General features: G+C 46.6%; 1 protein-coding gene across 2 annotated transcripts; it reads right to left on the reverse strand.

Annotated features, from left to right (window-relative positions):
• Positions 1-2071: 2071 nt before the first annotated feature.
• Positions 2072-13628, reverse strand: PICK1 (protein interacting with PRKCA 1). Of its 2 annotated transcripts, none has more exons than XM_042890241.1 (13): positions 13556-13628; positions 12894-12985; positions 11216-11327; positions 10623-10751; positions 10439-10505; positions 9064-9153; positions 8579-8632; positions 8416-8478; positions 7945-8078; positions 7101-7193; positions 6067-6117; positions 4459-4603; positions 2072-3928 (listed from the first exon to the last, which is right to left on the reverse strand). In XM_042890241.1, exons 2-13 carry the CDS (start codon positions 12932-12934, stop codon positions 3681-3683), a joined length of 1227 nt encoding a protein of 408 aa, XP_042746175.1. In that variant the 5' UTR covers positions 12935-12985; positions 13556-13628; the 3' UTR covers positions 2072-3680. The 2 variants fall into 2 exon arrangements, with proteins under 2 accessions (XP_042746175.1, XP_042746176.1); XM_042890242.1 differs by lacking the exon at positions 13556-13628 and adding an exon at positions 13379-13434.
• Between the last annotated feature and the right edge of the window lie 804 nt (positions 13629-14432).

The following is a 14432-nucleotide window of genomic DNA, read 5'->3' on the forward strand; positions in this document are numbered from 1 at the left end:
CACCTCAAAAGGGCTAATGCCACTAAGCAAGCCCCGCAGCACGGAGCTTTGCTGCCAGGAATAGCAGTGGCAGCTGGGGGTGGGGTTGTCAGTGCAGGTAAACATCCCTGTCCCAAGCACTTATCCACTCAGCAGGAATGGCACAAGATGCGCGCGTGTGTGTTTTCTTTTTTAATAGAGAAAGGCCTCTTACATAACAGAATCAAAGGTAAGGCAGAAAGACAAGCTGCGGCCTCTCGGGTGCCACCAATGAGGGTGGTGGGGCACGTGGCCAGGCAGGCGGGACTCCCCACCCCCTGCCCACAGTGGTGGATTTCTGCATTCAGGGAGGACAACCTTCCCTGGCATGCTTAAACCGCTCTTAATCTGCTTTGGGACCGGATCTTTTATAAACACCCTTGGCCAAAGCCCTTTCTTCCGGTTAGCCCTGGAGGAACCTCTTACTGCAAGGAGGGATCAAGACCTAAGCAGAACTGGTCTGCAAGGAAGGCAGAGCATGAGACCATCAGACAAGGTGGTCATTCCAGACAGGACTGACTGTTAACTGATGAGTAACAGGTGAAGCCAACAGAACTCACAGAGCTGTTTAAACCTAGCTGGGGCATAGGAACACGATGGAAAGTTTCTCAGGTGTATCTAGCATGAAGAAACCATAATCGATGAGTAAACTACAGTTGCTGGACGAGTGCCAGTTTAAGAACATGACCGACAAGAAGAGATAAAACAGAAATTGGGAGGCAAAACACAAACCCACGTAGGTCTGTGCTTGGTTCTACCATGGCTAATAGCGCTGTCATTAGTTCTAACTGCGAGCAAGTCACATCAATGTATTCAGGTGTTTTTGCTTTTTTTTTTTTTTCCCTTTCTCCTCTCCAAGCCCCCTTAGAAACCTCACAAATCAGACCAAGCACCACAAGAAATGCTGCATGCACAGCCCTGGGAGAACACGCAGCAGCAGCAAGAGTGATTGGAGCCCTGTGGGCATTCAGCCACTGCTCTGCAAACTTGTTCTTCCCACAAAAGGTAAGAGCACTATTTCTGCTCTGCGCAAACAAGCTGCTCCACAGCAACCTGTCCTCCAGACCCTGGTCTTCCTTACCCATCAATGCCACCTTCTAGAAGCAGCTCACAGCTTCCCAGAGGTCCAAGATCCACAGCCTCAAAATAACCACCCTTGTCAGCACCAGGCAGGTCCCTAGAACAACATCCCCTCTGTTTCCCTGTCACCGCTTCACATTTCCCACAAGCCTCCTCCTCTTAAATCTTTTCACAGAGGCAAATAACAGCCCTTAGGCTATGAGAACTTGCTGTAGACTGTGCTGTGAGATAGCCAGCCCTCTTCCTGCCCACTTTCTCTGTGATGGCAACCACCACTGCTGGGTAGTCGCCAGAAGACCTCAGGGGATGGTTTCATGCCAAAATCAGTCTCCTGCAGCCTCTGGTTCTGGCTCAGGCCCTAATGCATCCACTGCTCAATGCACACTGGCTTGTGCCACACAGAAGATTCTTTACTGAAGCACTTGCTTGTGTTTGGGGTCTTATTCAAGCAAGGACGACCATACTCATGAACACAGAGTAAGTTTAAGGGATGCTGCTGAGGCAGAAATGGGTGCCATACTTCTTCTGTACCACTCCCCAGAAGGCTAAAGGTGCTTGTTGTAAGCAGGTTGCAAAAAAAATGCTGCTGGGCTATGTTGCCCTCCACTTTCACACTGTTGACTTTCAGGCAGGTTCCACTGAAGCTTTTTCTGTTCCTCTGAACCACTCCACATTCTGGCACAAAAGAAAGAGGATCAGGGATTTGAGCATCAACTTACCTCTGGTGCAGAAGTTGAGCTATACAGAAAAGCTGGTCCCAAAGCAGCATAAGGACGACACCAGGCTGGTGTTTCCTTGGAAGCCAAGATGCAGAGAAACTGTTACTGCATGGAGGAATGGCCTTGCTACAGCATCTGTAATGTTCTTCAGGAAACCTGAGCATCCCGGCACAGAGACATCTGTGAGTATGAGCGAGGAAAAACTGACCAGCATAAGCAAACACATCTCTAAAGCAAAGCCAGGAACAACAGAAAACAAAACTATCACATTTTTTTTTATTACAGACAACAGTACACTTAGAGTCCATTTACATCCTCCAGGGCAGCTTGCCCATGGACAACTTTCTTCCACGAACCCATGGAGATAACGAGTCTCCAAAAATACAAAAAAAAAAAAAAAAAAGAAGAGAAAACCAAATCAAACTAAACATCTCAATCTTAAATTAATGCCTTTAAATAACTTCTCTCACTACCATTAGAATGTAATGACAGAGAAGTCAAACCCCTGGCCTCTGAGCAGCACACCACTGCCAGCAAGAAGTGTCATCTGGATCTGGGATCTGCCCACAAGGGTGGTGGAAGGAGAAAAGTAAGCTTTACCTTTCCCTCCTTCCCTTGTGCTGGGGAAGGTGCCATTAGCTTCTGGCAGAATGGAATGGGTGGGTAGAGAAGAGAGCAGTATTTTGTATGCTAATCATACTTCACACTCAGAATCACCATGTCTCTGTCACAGGCCTTATTTTCCCCTCTCTGCAGGGATTCCTGCCCCTCCTCACAAGTGTAAGGATAGAGCATCACCTTTGCAGTCCTAAGGTGGGTCCTCATGGCACCTGTACAAGAAAAGGAGTTTGCAGGTCTTACTGCACATCCTCAAGAAGCCCATTTGGTTACTATCCATTGCAAAGAGCAGTATGAGAGAACAAGAGAAAGGAAATGCATGCAGCTTCGCTCTTACTTTCAGGAACCTGACTCAAACACATTAACCTCAGCATCTCTCTGCTGACTGGGAGAACTTTCTGGTCTAGGGTCATCTTTACCACATGTGGCAGAGCTACATATTGGAGGACCCTAACCCCAGGGTATAGCTACGGAGTGTATAGATGGTGCTAGCTGTGCAGGAGCTCGAAAAATATGAAGAGGATAGCAGCCAAGGAAATAGTCTTGTAGATCCTTGCAGCAGTCGACCACCAGCCTCTTCCAGGACAGCTTCTCCCCCAGACCTCATGGCTAGGGGATGAACGCATCACATGTACCACCACTAGTTCTAGACATCAGCTCTGACTTGCTCTTATTTCTTCAGAGTGGTGCTGGAGAGAGTTGGTAGTGATCATCCTAAAAAAAATCCTGTCCCAGAGCTCATGGGATGTGCTCCAGGAAGAAAAGAGAGGAAGACTGAAATAAGCTAAAGCTTGAAGCATGAAGACAGCAAGCAGTGAGGTGAAGAAAACAATGCTGGTGCTTTTTCCAGTGGCACAAGGGAGGACAGGAGGAGACAGTTGTTCCATTTATAGTTATCTCCAAATGTTCAGCAGCCTTCCACATGCCAGAGAAAAATGGTGCATGCTGCACGCTCAGCTGTGCGCATGGAGTCACATGGCGATGTGGGAGGAGATTCTCTTCCCCACAACTCAGTATCCAAGTTGGGCAACAGAACTCTGCAAGGGAAAAAGGAATATCCAGGCAGGCAAGCAAATGAAGAGAGGAATGCAGAGGTCGGTTCCAATCCAACCAGCTACTGCCACCCAGAACAGAGGAGGAATCCCAGGCTGGACAACACAGACAATCATGAAGGATGAATCGCCATGTAAAATACATGTTTTCATAAGTCTGCAAAGTCATTTCCTCCGTGCCATACTGGCACATTCAGGCATCATCAATGAGCTTTTCACCATTTGCATCCTCCTTCCCACTACTCTCTCTCTCACTTCCTTCTCCTTCTTCTTCTTCTGCCCCGTCTGTGTACGTGTCCTTCTGCCCATAGTTCAGAGTAGTGCGGGCAAGGTCCACCTCAATGGGAAAGACGTCTGCGTCTCGGAGCACAGCATAGCAGTCGTCATAGTACTTGGACATTGTGGAGACAAAACGCTGGAGCTGGAACACGATGTCCTGCACTGCAATGGAAACACGGTGGGAACAAATCAGGTGAAACCCCTTCCCAAATGGTGCCAAGGCTGTGATCAAGACTCCCTCACCAGCAGGTGATAAAGACTCCCACTCGTTAGTCCCATGTGGTGCCTGAGCACAGATACCTCAGGTGTAGTCGACCATAGAACCACCAGGTTTGGAAAAGATTTCCAAGGTCATCCAGTCCAACCATTCACCTACCACCAGTATTTCCCCACTAAAACATGTCTCCCTTAGTACAACACATAAACATTTCTGGAACACCTCCAGGTGACTCCATCACCACCCTGGGCAGCCTGTGCCAGAGCCTATCCACTCCTTCAAGGAACAAATTTTTCCTAACATCCACCCTGAATCTCCCTTCCCTGGTCAACTCGAGGCCAGGACAGAAGACCCAAGAACAAAGGGTTCTTCAGCATAGACCATTAAGATGAATGAGGAGCACGAAGCCTGAAGGCTACAAATGCCTCACATATGCCTGAGCCTTCCAGGTGCTGGACACAGCAGTGGTACTCACCATGTTTCTGGTCTAGGAGCTCTATTTTCTCTAGCACATCTTTCCTCATCTTGGCAAAACGTGTGCGAGCCTCCTGGCGGCAACGCAGGATAAGGCGGTACTCGTAGTTCCCAGTGCTGACTCGGTAGAGGGGCTCACCCAGAGCCTGCCAAAACACAGCACCATTTCAGAGACTCCCACAGCACTGCCTGAACACACGGTTTGCATACCCATACAGACTTGCAGTGAGCTCGGGTATTACAGCCCTCTCAGGAACTGCAGTCAAGAAGCATGAAAGACTGTGAACGCAGCCACAACAGCAAGCTGGCAGTCATCGTGGCCATTCTCAAGACCAAATATGCACCAGCCACAGTAAAGAAGGGTGCCACTATAAAACAAAGAAAACAGAACAGGCACCTTCCGAGTCAGCATAGAGAAGTGGAAGGGCTTCGTGACTGAACTATTATGACAGATACCATAAAAAAGCAAGCCTAGGGCCTGAGGGATGTATTAATTTACATTAATCACACAGCAAACTCTGAGCTTCGGTGCAAGTTGTATTCTGTACGGACTGCATCATGTGGTGTATGTCTCTACAGGGAATTCTGTGCTTTCTACAACCATCCCATCACAACATTTGATCCATTAGGGATGGGCCCACACACACTGTTCCACAAAATAGTTTGGAGGGAAAGGTGTTAGGTTTGTCAACTAAACAACATTCTTCACTTGCACTTGCAAATCTAACATAAAAATCCATGTTACTGAGTATGGCTTCATAATGCACACTACATATGCCAAAACCCAGAGATGTTACTCTGCTGACCAAGACTGGGACTCTTCCCTTCCCAACTAGCACCAGGGCTGTAATTAAAAGCTGTGTTAGGAAAGTTTTATTCATTCCTGCCATGGCAATGTAGGAATCACAATAAAAATCAAATCCCTCCTCTGAAAAAAATGCCTAGAATAAAACAGATCTTGCTTTTATGCAGGGAAACTGGGCATGTGGGGAGCACTTTTAGCTATCTTAAACAGAGCTGCTAAGGATGACAGATGTGAAAGTTTAAAACAGGCAGCAAACTGTTACTGGAGAATGTCAATGGGGGTTGGTTTTGGTTTGGCTTTTTTTTTTTGAAGCCTTCTGGCTTCACATTACTTATTTTTAGGAAAAAAAATATTCTTAAAAGAGATCCTTTAATCCATTTCTTCAATAACAAATGGAGCTTTCATATGCATTTTTTTTTGCTGAGAAGCTAACCCTCCATTTCTCAGAAGCAAGATTTAATTAGAATTAATGGTAAGCTGTGCACTAGACACAAATGGAATCTGTGAAGATAACACCTTAAACCTTCTTACACAAGCTAATATTACTTAAACACCAAGAGAGGCAACCACCGTGCACAGAGGCAGATAAGAGGACTGCTCCCTCTAGTATCCCACAGCATCCATGAGAGCTATGTCAGTTTCCTAGGTAGTGTTTAAGGATTTCCAGGTTCTAATATGATAAGAACAAATGGATGCAGCTCTTAGGATGTATTTGCTAGTGTGCCTGTGCATATCCAATTACAAGGCAGTGTGCACACAATCTACAGTAACAGAGAACGCAGTTTGCTATGCCACAGTACTCACAATGCAGCTGTATTCTTCATCATCCATCTCTTTGACTTTCAGGCAGTAAGACTTCACGGGATTTAAGAAAGAAAAAAAGCAGATAAGGGAATATTGAGGATTAGAAGCAATTCGACCACCGCTCACAGCCACAGAGTTGTATCATTTCAAGCCCTCCTTCAATTGCTGCAGCTAGGGATGGTGGGGAAAGCGCAGTGGGATCAGAGCAGATTCAGCACCCCAGGTGAAAAGAAGAAGTTTAAAGAAAACGGTGGGGGAGGGAGAAGGGTCTTATTTACATGAAGTATTTGCTCCTGTAATACCAGTATAATCCAGTAGGAGAAAAATCCTGCATTCAACTACTGTTTGGGAAAACACATCGCTGGGAAACCATGTGCAAAGTGTAAATAAGGAAGAGAAAAAAAGATGAGCTGTGGGAAGGATTGATGTGGGAAGAGAAGTTGCCATTTTCACTTGCCTTAGGGTGCAGTTCCAAATATTTCCCTCAGCTGATAAAAGCAAACAGATTACGACAGTTACAGAAAAGATGCAGTACACAACCCTACACTATTTTTGTTTTTTGGTGTAGAAAACAGGGTGTGAGTAGAATGGAAAAGGAAGAAGAAACAACAAACCATGGTCTAAACGAACGCAAACATAATTTGACAGCTGTCCAATTTGACTGAAGAAATACAGCCCCAAACTGGCTCCAAAACAGGGACTCTGGGACTGTAGAGCTATTCAGGGGTGTTCAGGAACACAAACTCAACCAGAATTCTTTACAAATGAATATGGAAATTAATTTGGTCAGATGGAAAGTAAGTCATCTGGATTCCGAGACACCCATTTTATTGGTGAGAACTGTGAGATCAAAAGGAGATGTTTGAATCAGAGCTATCTGTCAATAGACAAAGAACTGGGGGAGACAAAAGAAAGCCTTCTCATGTTAACCATGGAAGGATGCACACGTGATCGTGCAGACTGCATGTGATTCTCAGCCTACGATTCTAGAAAACGTAACTTCAACCAGCTTTAAAAAACTAAGAGCAGCTCACCAAATATTCAAACTTGACATCCAGGTATTTTTTGATGGTCAGCCTTGTGTCAGGAATGGCTTTATTCAGATACGTGTTCAAGTCGGTCAGCATCTGCAAGGGAAACATCCTGTTGCCAAACCTAAGTTTAAAAAGCATGACTACAATTCATGAAGTCCAACCTTCTAATGGGCACAGGTCATGAGACTGTCTCGAGTTAACTCTTCTTTGAACTAGAACACATTGGAAAAAGAATGTTTGATCTTGATTCAGAATTGTCATCGTTAGAAGACCATTACAGTTGCTAGTAAGTGGTTCCAATGCTAGAAAGGCACGCCTCGCTTCTAGTTTCTATTTGTCTGCTTTTAATTCAACTTGTTTCTTCTGTAATTAGCCCTGGAAATTGCTCTCCCAGACTCACAGATGAACTAACCAAGACTGTCCATGCAATACAGCACCTAAAGTAATGCTCAAATCAATATTTAATATCCTGTTTGCTAATGAAAATGAATGGATATCCCGACGGCTCACTCAAATTTGCTAAGCTCTCTTAAATGTAGTGACGTCTCTTAGTTATGGATACCAATACCAGGGAAAGGACTCCAGGGACTACACTGATCAAACCACCCTCCCAGCCCCAGTAGACAACAAGAGGCATGTACTCATGGGCAGAAGTCAAAGGGACAAGTCTGACATATTCCCTGCTTTAACTCTTTCGTTATTTATGAAGAGTTCTCTGAAGGAAAGCAACGACAGCCCTTCCCACAACAACTGATCTTTACGATAATACCTTCAAATACAGTCATCTGTCTTTCCAGACACCCTCCTTCTCCAGACCCTTTACTGGTACGGTTAAATTCTTTACCGGCTTAATCGTTTTCAGAAGGTGAATCCCAAACTTCTCAATGTTGCGATGGGCATCAGCAAATTTCACAAAAGCTTCACTGGCAGCTGGTTGAGGCTCCCGGACACCAATGACAGAAAAAACGTCTCCAAATGCTGGACGAGGGTAATAAATGCAAACAAATGGTAGAAGGGGTTGGCCCTGGAGAAGAATCACGCTTCCAATGCTGCAACTCCTTCCCAAAACCTTGCACTTAGCTGAGAGATGATGCTACGTATAACAGACTAGAGGTTGGCAGGGCATTTCTTCAATGTTTTGAGTGAAACACAGGCACTGTGTTAGCACCATGACTGCTAACACCAGGAGGACAGCCCTCCCCTTTCGTTTCTGCAACACTGTTTTCTTTGGGTGAAGGAATCACACCTTGAAGTATCAACTAAAACTCCTGAAACTGGAAGTTAAGGGCTTGTGCTCCCTTTGCTCACTTGTTACCTCTGTGCGTCTGGGAGAGCTCAAAGAAAGCTCTGAGAAGACTCTTGGTGTGTTCTGTCAAGCCTGTAATGGAAGACAGAAAAAGACATTTAAGTCATTTCACTGAAACATAATGTAGGCCTCTTTCCTCCCCACACAGTACCTGATGAAAGACACAGCTTACCTTTGTACAGTTCTGCAGTCCTCTCCAGCTCCTCTAATCTCTTCACCAATCCATCTAAATGTAAACAAGAATCAGGATGTTGAATTACAATAGTCAAATCCAGGACCTGGTTTAAGGCATGTCTGACTGGAAAACCACCAGCTTCCTATCTTTGGTTCAAACTTCTCTCACATCCAAAGCCTGTCCTATAGTCTAACATGGGAAGATTTTAAATTAACTGCAAACTGGTTTTACAGTGTGAGGTCACTGTCTATCAGCATTCATTACACGGGTTCCCACTAGAAATTAAATTGATCTTAGTTATCATTTAAATGGCCCCAAGGATATAATACACATCACCCATGAAGAGGCAATCACAACAACGAGGTATAGAAGGAAAGAACTGTGAAGTACTGAAGTGGGACATGTTAGTAATTATAAAAAAGGTGGTAAGCACAGGAAGGCAAGTGTTCCCTTATGAAAATGCCCTTGTGGGTGATACTCACCATTGCAAAGGATGGCTCGGCTTAACCCCAGGGCATCTGCTGTCCCTGAGCTCATGTTCTCCACCAGTCGATGCTTTACCTTCTTCAATACTAAAAGCCAAAAGAGAATGGCAAACCAGGATCAGGGTCATTTCTACAGGCATGAAAAGCACATTAGCACATTTCATCCATTTCTCAGATGCTGAATAAACTCACTAGCCCCAGTTTAACTTACTATTGAGCTAGTGAGCAGCCGAATACCACAGAAACTTCAGTCCAGCTGCTGTGTGGAGCACATCACTTACCTTGTCCATCTGTTCTGTTCTCACATCCTATATGCGTAAATCAGTAGAGGTCCAGCACTTCCTTTGGAAGGCTATGGCAATAAATCTCATTATAAGCTACCTATCATTGTATTTGTAATTGAATTTGCTGCACTACTTCAACTGAAGTTAGGATAAGAGGCTGAAAGCAAGGTGAGTAGGATTTAATGCTCAAAATTATTTTTGCCCACTGACATCTTATTTGAACTCTTTTGAGACCCAGTGATGACATTCGTTTCTCTCTTTGGTGGCCATACTCTGCAAATTATGCCCTTTTCAGCACCAGATGACTCAGCTACATTTATTTAGGGGCAAACTGGCAGGAATGTCAAGCACCTGCAGCTCCTAAGAATGTCAGCTGCAGCCTCAGTGTCCAAGATCTCTGGAAAATATTCCATACTCTTACTGCTCTTCTGTTTCACCAGAAATCCATGCAAGTTCTTATCATTTCCTGGAATCCTCATCTATTCACTGGGACATTAAATTAACCACCATTAAGAGAAATGAAAGTAACAACAGTACAGTATTCTTTTAGGAACATGAAAAATGCAGACCACATAGAAGAGACAACTGTATGGGCATAGTTCAAAACAGATACTTCATTCTAGAAACAAATCCTCTCCTTTTTCCTGTAAAACATATGACTGTACAAACCAGTGTAGACAGGTACTTCATCACAGTTCTAAAAACTGAGGAACAGAACTCAGTGTCTTTCAACAGACATTTCAGCATACAGCTGAAAAATCTCAACAGGTCAGCATAATGCACACAGTAAAAATAAACAGATCAAATGACTATCTAATTGAGTTTTGCTATCATTGCTCAATGCAACACAGAAAGGAAACCATGCTGCAGCAACAGCCAAGCCTTGATTTAATTCTCAAGACTACTTCATAAAGGCAAGGAAGGATTTTTTCTAAACCTCTTATTCTCTTTGACAGTTTCAATTTGAAAATGTTTGAGCTAGGAGGAAGAATGGAAAGAGAACAGTACTTCAGTTTCACCTGTGACCAATCTTTCAGCCCTCCATGTTGCTTTAACACTGTAGGGAGACAGAAATCACTACATCTTACCGATATCCAAAGACTTGCCCTGCTTTGGGTCAGCCTGAAGTTTGTTGTAGTGAATTGTCACTTCTCCCTGTAGGAAAAGCAAATTCAAAGCTGCTGCGCTGGAAGCAAGTGACTGCAGCTTTCCTTCACTGATGGATAATACAGTGTAAACGACGACCCAGAAGCTCCCCCTCCTACCTCTCACCTTTACCATCTGTATCATCTTGGCAACTTCCACTTTGGTCTTCCCTTTGACAGACTTGCCATTGACCCCTGTGATTTCATCGCCCGCTGCCACGGTCCCATCTAAGGCTGCTGGAGTGTTATCAAACACCTAGAGAAGGGGAGAAAAAGCACAAGCAGTCTGGAATCAGAAGAATGAAAAAGAACGGTGCAGGGCTGAAGAACAAACACCTGGCAGCTATACTTCTCCCACTTAACTTGGTTGTATCTACGTACAGTTCATAGTGAAGCATCAGTTTTTCTCCTAATTCTGAGGTGGGATGATCACCTTGCTCTCTCAGGAACTTTTTGTCTTCAAGACACGCCTTTTCATGCACAGGACTTAGAAGTGTCAACACTGTTCCCCTCTGAATTCTAACATGCTCTCCAAGAAGAATAATCTCAGAAGTCTTCATGTTATTCTTCCATGCATACTAGATGCTGGGCTAAGGAAATCTTATTTACTGTGAAGTGAAATATCTCAAACTTTGAGAGAAACAAATAGCACGGGGCTCTCCGTGGCTTCACCTCTCAGGCCAATGCCCTTTCATTTGCTCTTCCTCCCCAGGTGCCCACCTGGACAATGTAGAGACAGGGGCAGTATTGTGCTCCTCCCCCAATGCTGATCCCAATCAGGTTCTGGGAGTCCTTCTTCAGGGTCACTGTCCCAGGTACAGTGGGGATCCCTCTAGAATGAGAAAGGAGGTAATGGAAAACTGAACACAGCAGACAGAGCTGTACCTGTACAAAACAACTGTGGTATCTGTGACAATAAAAACTGAACACATGATAGACACTATGCATTTTAATTAAGCACATTATCTCTGCCACAGAGTGTATAAGCACATGACAACACAAAGACACTCTGAGCTGCTGTTTTTGAGACAGCACGCATGGAGCGAAGGAGGGAGAGATGCAGAGAGAACACTGCTTTGTTTTAGACAGTGTTTGGGCTGGTCTTTGTGCTGGAGTGAGAGATAAGTATGTGCAACATAAATGAGACTCCATGTCAAAGAAACTGCTGATTTCATAATACCTTTTTCTTGTTCAAAAAATTCCAGTGCTCCTTACAAACCCATGGGCTCCAGAGGTTTTCTTTCACTTACTGCTGCCTCTTACTGTCTTCCATTATAAACTTTTTTCTTCCTCCAGCTAAGGTCATTAATTTACTGAGGATCTGCTAGGACTACCTTGCAACAAGAAGCTCAGAGCAGTCCTTGGAGAGAGACACAAAGCCCTCTCATCTGCTCACTATCACAGCAATCTCATCCCCATTTCCCAAGGCAGCAGGAAGCCAGAACTGATAAGTGAGCCTGACCCTTTAGCACGTTTTAGAATCAGAACTGTTTGTTGGAAGGGAGCCTTAAAGGCCATCTAGACAAACCCCCTACAATGGACAGAGATGCCTACATCTAGATCAAGATGCTCAGAGCCCCTCCAGCCTGACCTGGCATATCTCCAAGGATGAAGCATCCACACCCCAGGCAACCTGCTCCTTACTGGACCTTCACTACACTTACTGTAAAATAAGTCTACATACACTCTAAATCTCTCTTCTAGTCTGAAACCATTTCCCCCTGTATCATTGCAAGGGACCCTGTTAAAGAGTCTGTCCCCTTTTTTCTTATAGTCTCCCTCCAGATGCTGAAAGGCTGCTCTCTGGTCTCCCTGGAGCCTTCTCTTCTCCAGGCTGAACAGTTCCAGCTCTCTCAACTTCTGCTCTCATAGGGTAGATGTTCCATCCCTTGGATCATTCCTGTGGCCCTCCTCTGCATGTGCTCTAACTGGTCCACGTCTCCTGTACTGTGGGTTCCCCATTTGGACACAGTACTACAGGAGAGGTCACACAGAATAGAGCAGAGAGGCAGGATCACCTTCCTCTCCCTGCTGACCACACTGCTTTGGATGCAGCCCAGGACACAGTTGGCTCTCTGGGCTGTGAGGGCACATTGCTGGCTCACGTCAAGCTGCCATCCACCAGTGCCCTCAAGTCCTCTTCAGCAGGGCTGTGCTCCATTCTTACATCTCCCAGCCTGTATTGGTAGTGGGAGTTGCCATGACCCAGGTGCCAGACCATGCACTTGGCCAAGAACCTCATGAGGTTCTTGTGGGTCTACTGCTCAAGCCTGTCCAGATCTTTCTGGCCTTGTCAGCAACAGAAAAATCTGCTGCCATTTGGTTTGAGCTGTGAAGACTATTTGTACATTGTTAGAAAAACAAAACAAAACAAAAACCAGATGAGGGCCATACTCACAGCTTATCTTCCTCAATATCATAATCCAAATCCGCAAACATTGTTTTCGCTAACTGAAACCTGATTGTCTGAAAGCACTTGTTGCAAACTCCCTGGGAAGAAAGGACAGAGCAAAAACCCCGTAAGGCCACGGTCTCTGCAGCTGACCACGGGCACCAACTTCAACTCCCATCCCCTCTATTTCTGAATGGCAAATCGCGCTCTGCCCTGATAATGGAGATGAGAGAGAGGCCAGGTCCCTGCATGCTCTGCTCCACCGCGCCCCAGGTGCAGCACTACACCCGTTGGCAGCCCACGGCCCGCTCCCCGCGGACCCTCCAGCTTTGTTCTCGGTTTCCTAGCAACTGACGTCACCCCCGATGCCTATCGCATGCAGAAGGCCCCGCTCTCCCCGCCCGCCTCTCTCGTGCTAGCAGGCTCGGGCCCAGCTCGCTGCCCCGGGCTCAGTCACGCTGCCGCCGCCCGCCCCACATCAAAGCCGAGACCTTTGACGGCGGCCGGGCCGACCCCCCCCGCGCCCCACGCGCGGCGCCGCTGCTGTCGTCACCGCTCCGATGACCTCACGCCTCGAGTACCCCTCGTCGCCTCAGCCGGGCCCGGGCCCGACGGCGTTGCCAGGGCAACGGCGGCGCGAAGGGCGACCTGGTGGTCCCGAGGCTCACCGGAAGTGACAGCCCGGCGCGCGGCCGTACCACCTTCAGCCCGCTGACGCGTCGCCGCCGGAGCCGGCCGGAAGCGCACAGCCAGGCCCCGCCCCCTCCGCTCGCGCTAGTGTTGCCATGGGGTCGCCCTCCCTCCTCCGCCATCTTGAGAGTGGCGCACTCGCCATTTTGAGAGTGGCGTGGGGTTAGCAGCTCGCTTCCCTCGGATGTTTGGGGATCTTAGCATCACAGTGTTGGAGTATAAGAGCAAGAGCGGGTTTTATTCATCAGTGTGAAGCCCTGGATCTGAGACATTATATATTAATAGAATCGTTGAATATCCCTAGTTAGAAGGGGACCCATAAAGACCATCGGGCTCCACATAGGACCACCCAAAACTCAGACCCTGCATCTGAGAGATGCTCCTTGAACTCCAGAGCCTCCCAGAAAGTTACACCAGCCGCCCGGCTGGCATTCATTCCTAAGGCAGCAGCTCCTCCGTGTGGGCGCTGCCAAGAATGGCTGCGGGAAGGCAGCGTGTCTGATGGGCTCTGCGTTTGTGCTTCTCCACTGGTGTTCGTATATTGAATGTGCCCCTCAATCTGCCCCTGAAGCATACCTGAAGTCTTTGTACACGCGTGCTGGGTGACCCTGCCTTTTGTGTGCAGGTCTTGATAAATGAAAAACTTAACATGAGCCAGCAATGTGCGCTTGCAGCTTGGAAGGTAAATGGTGTCCTGGGTTCCATCAGAAGAGGGGTGGCCAGCCGGGACAGGGAGGTGATTTTCCCCCTCCACTCTGCTCTTGTTAGGCCCCACCTGCAGTACTGTGCCCAGATCTGGAGCCCTCAGTACAAGAAAGACAGGGAGCTGTTGGAGAGGGTCCAGAGGAGAGCCAC

The sequence above is a fragment of the Lagopus leucura genome, unplaced genomic scaffold (genome assembly GCF_019238085.1).
Source record: "Lagopus leucura isolate 7727_CA_CO unplaced genomic scaffold, USGS_WTPT01 Super-Scaffold_100159, whole genome shotgun sequence".
NCBI classification, from domain to species: Eukaryota; Metazoa; Chordata; class Aves; order Galliformes; family Phasianidae; genus Lagopus; species Lagopus leucura.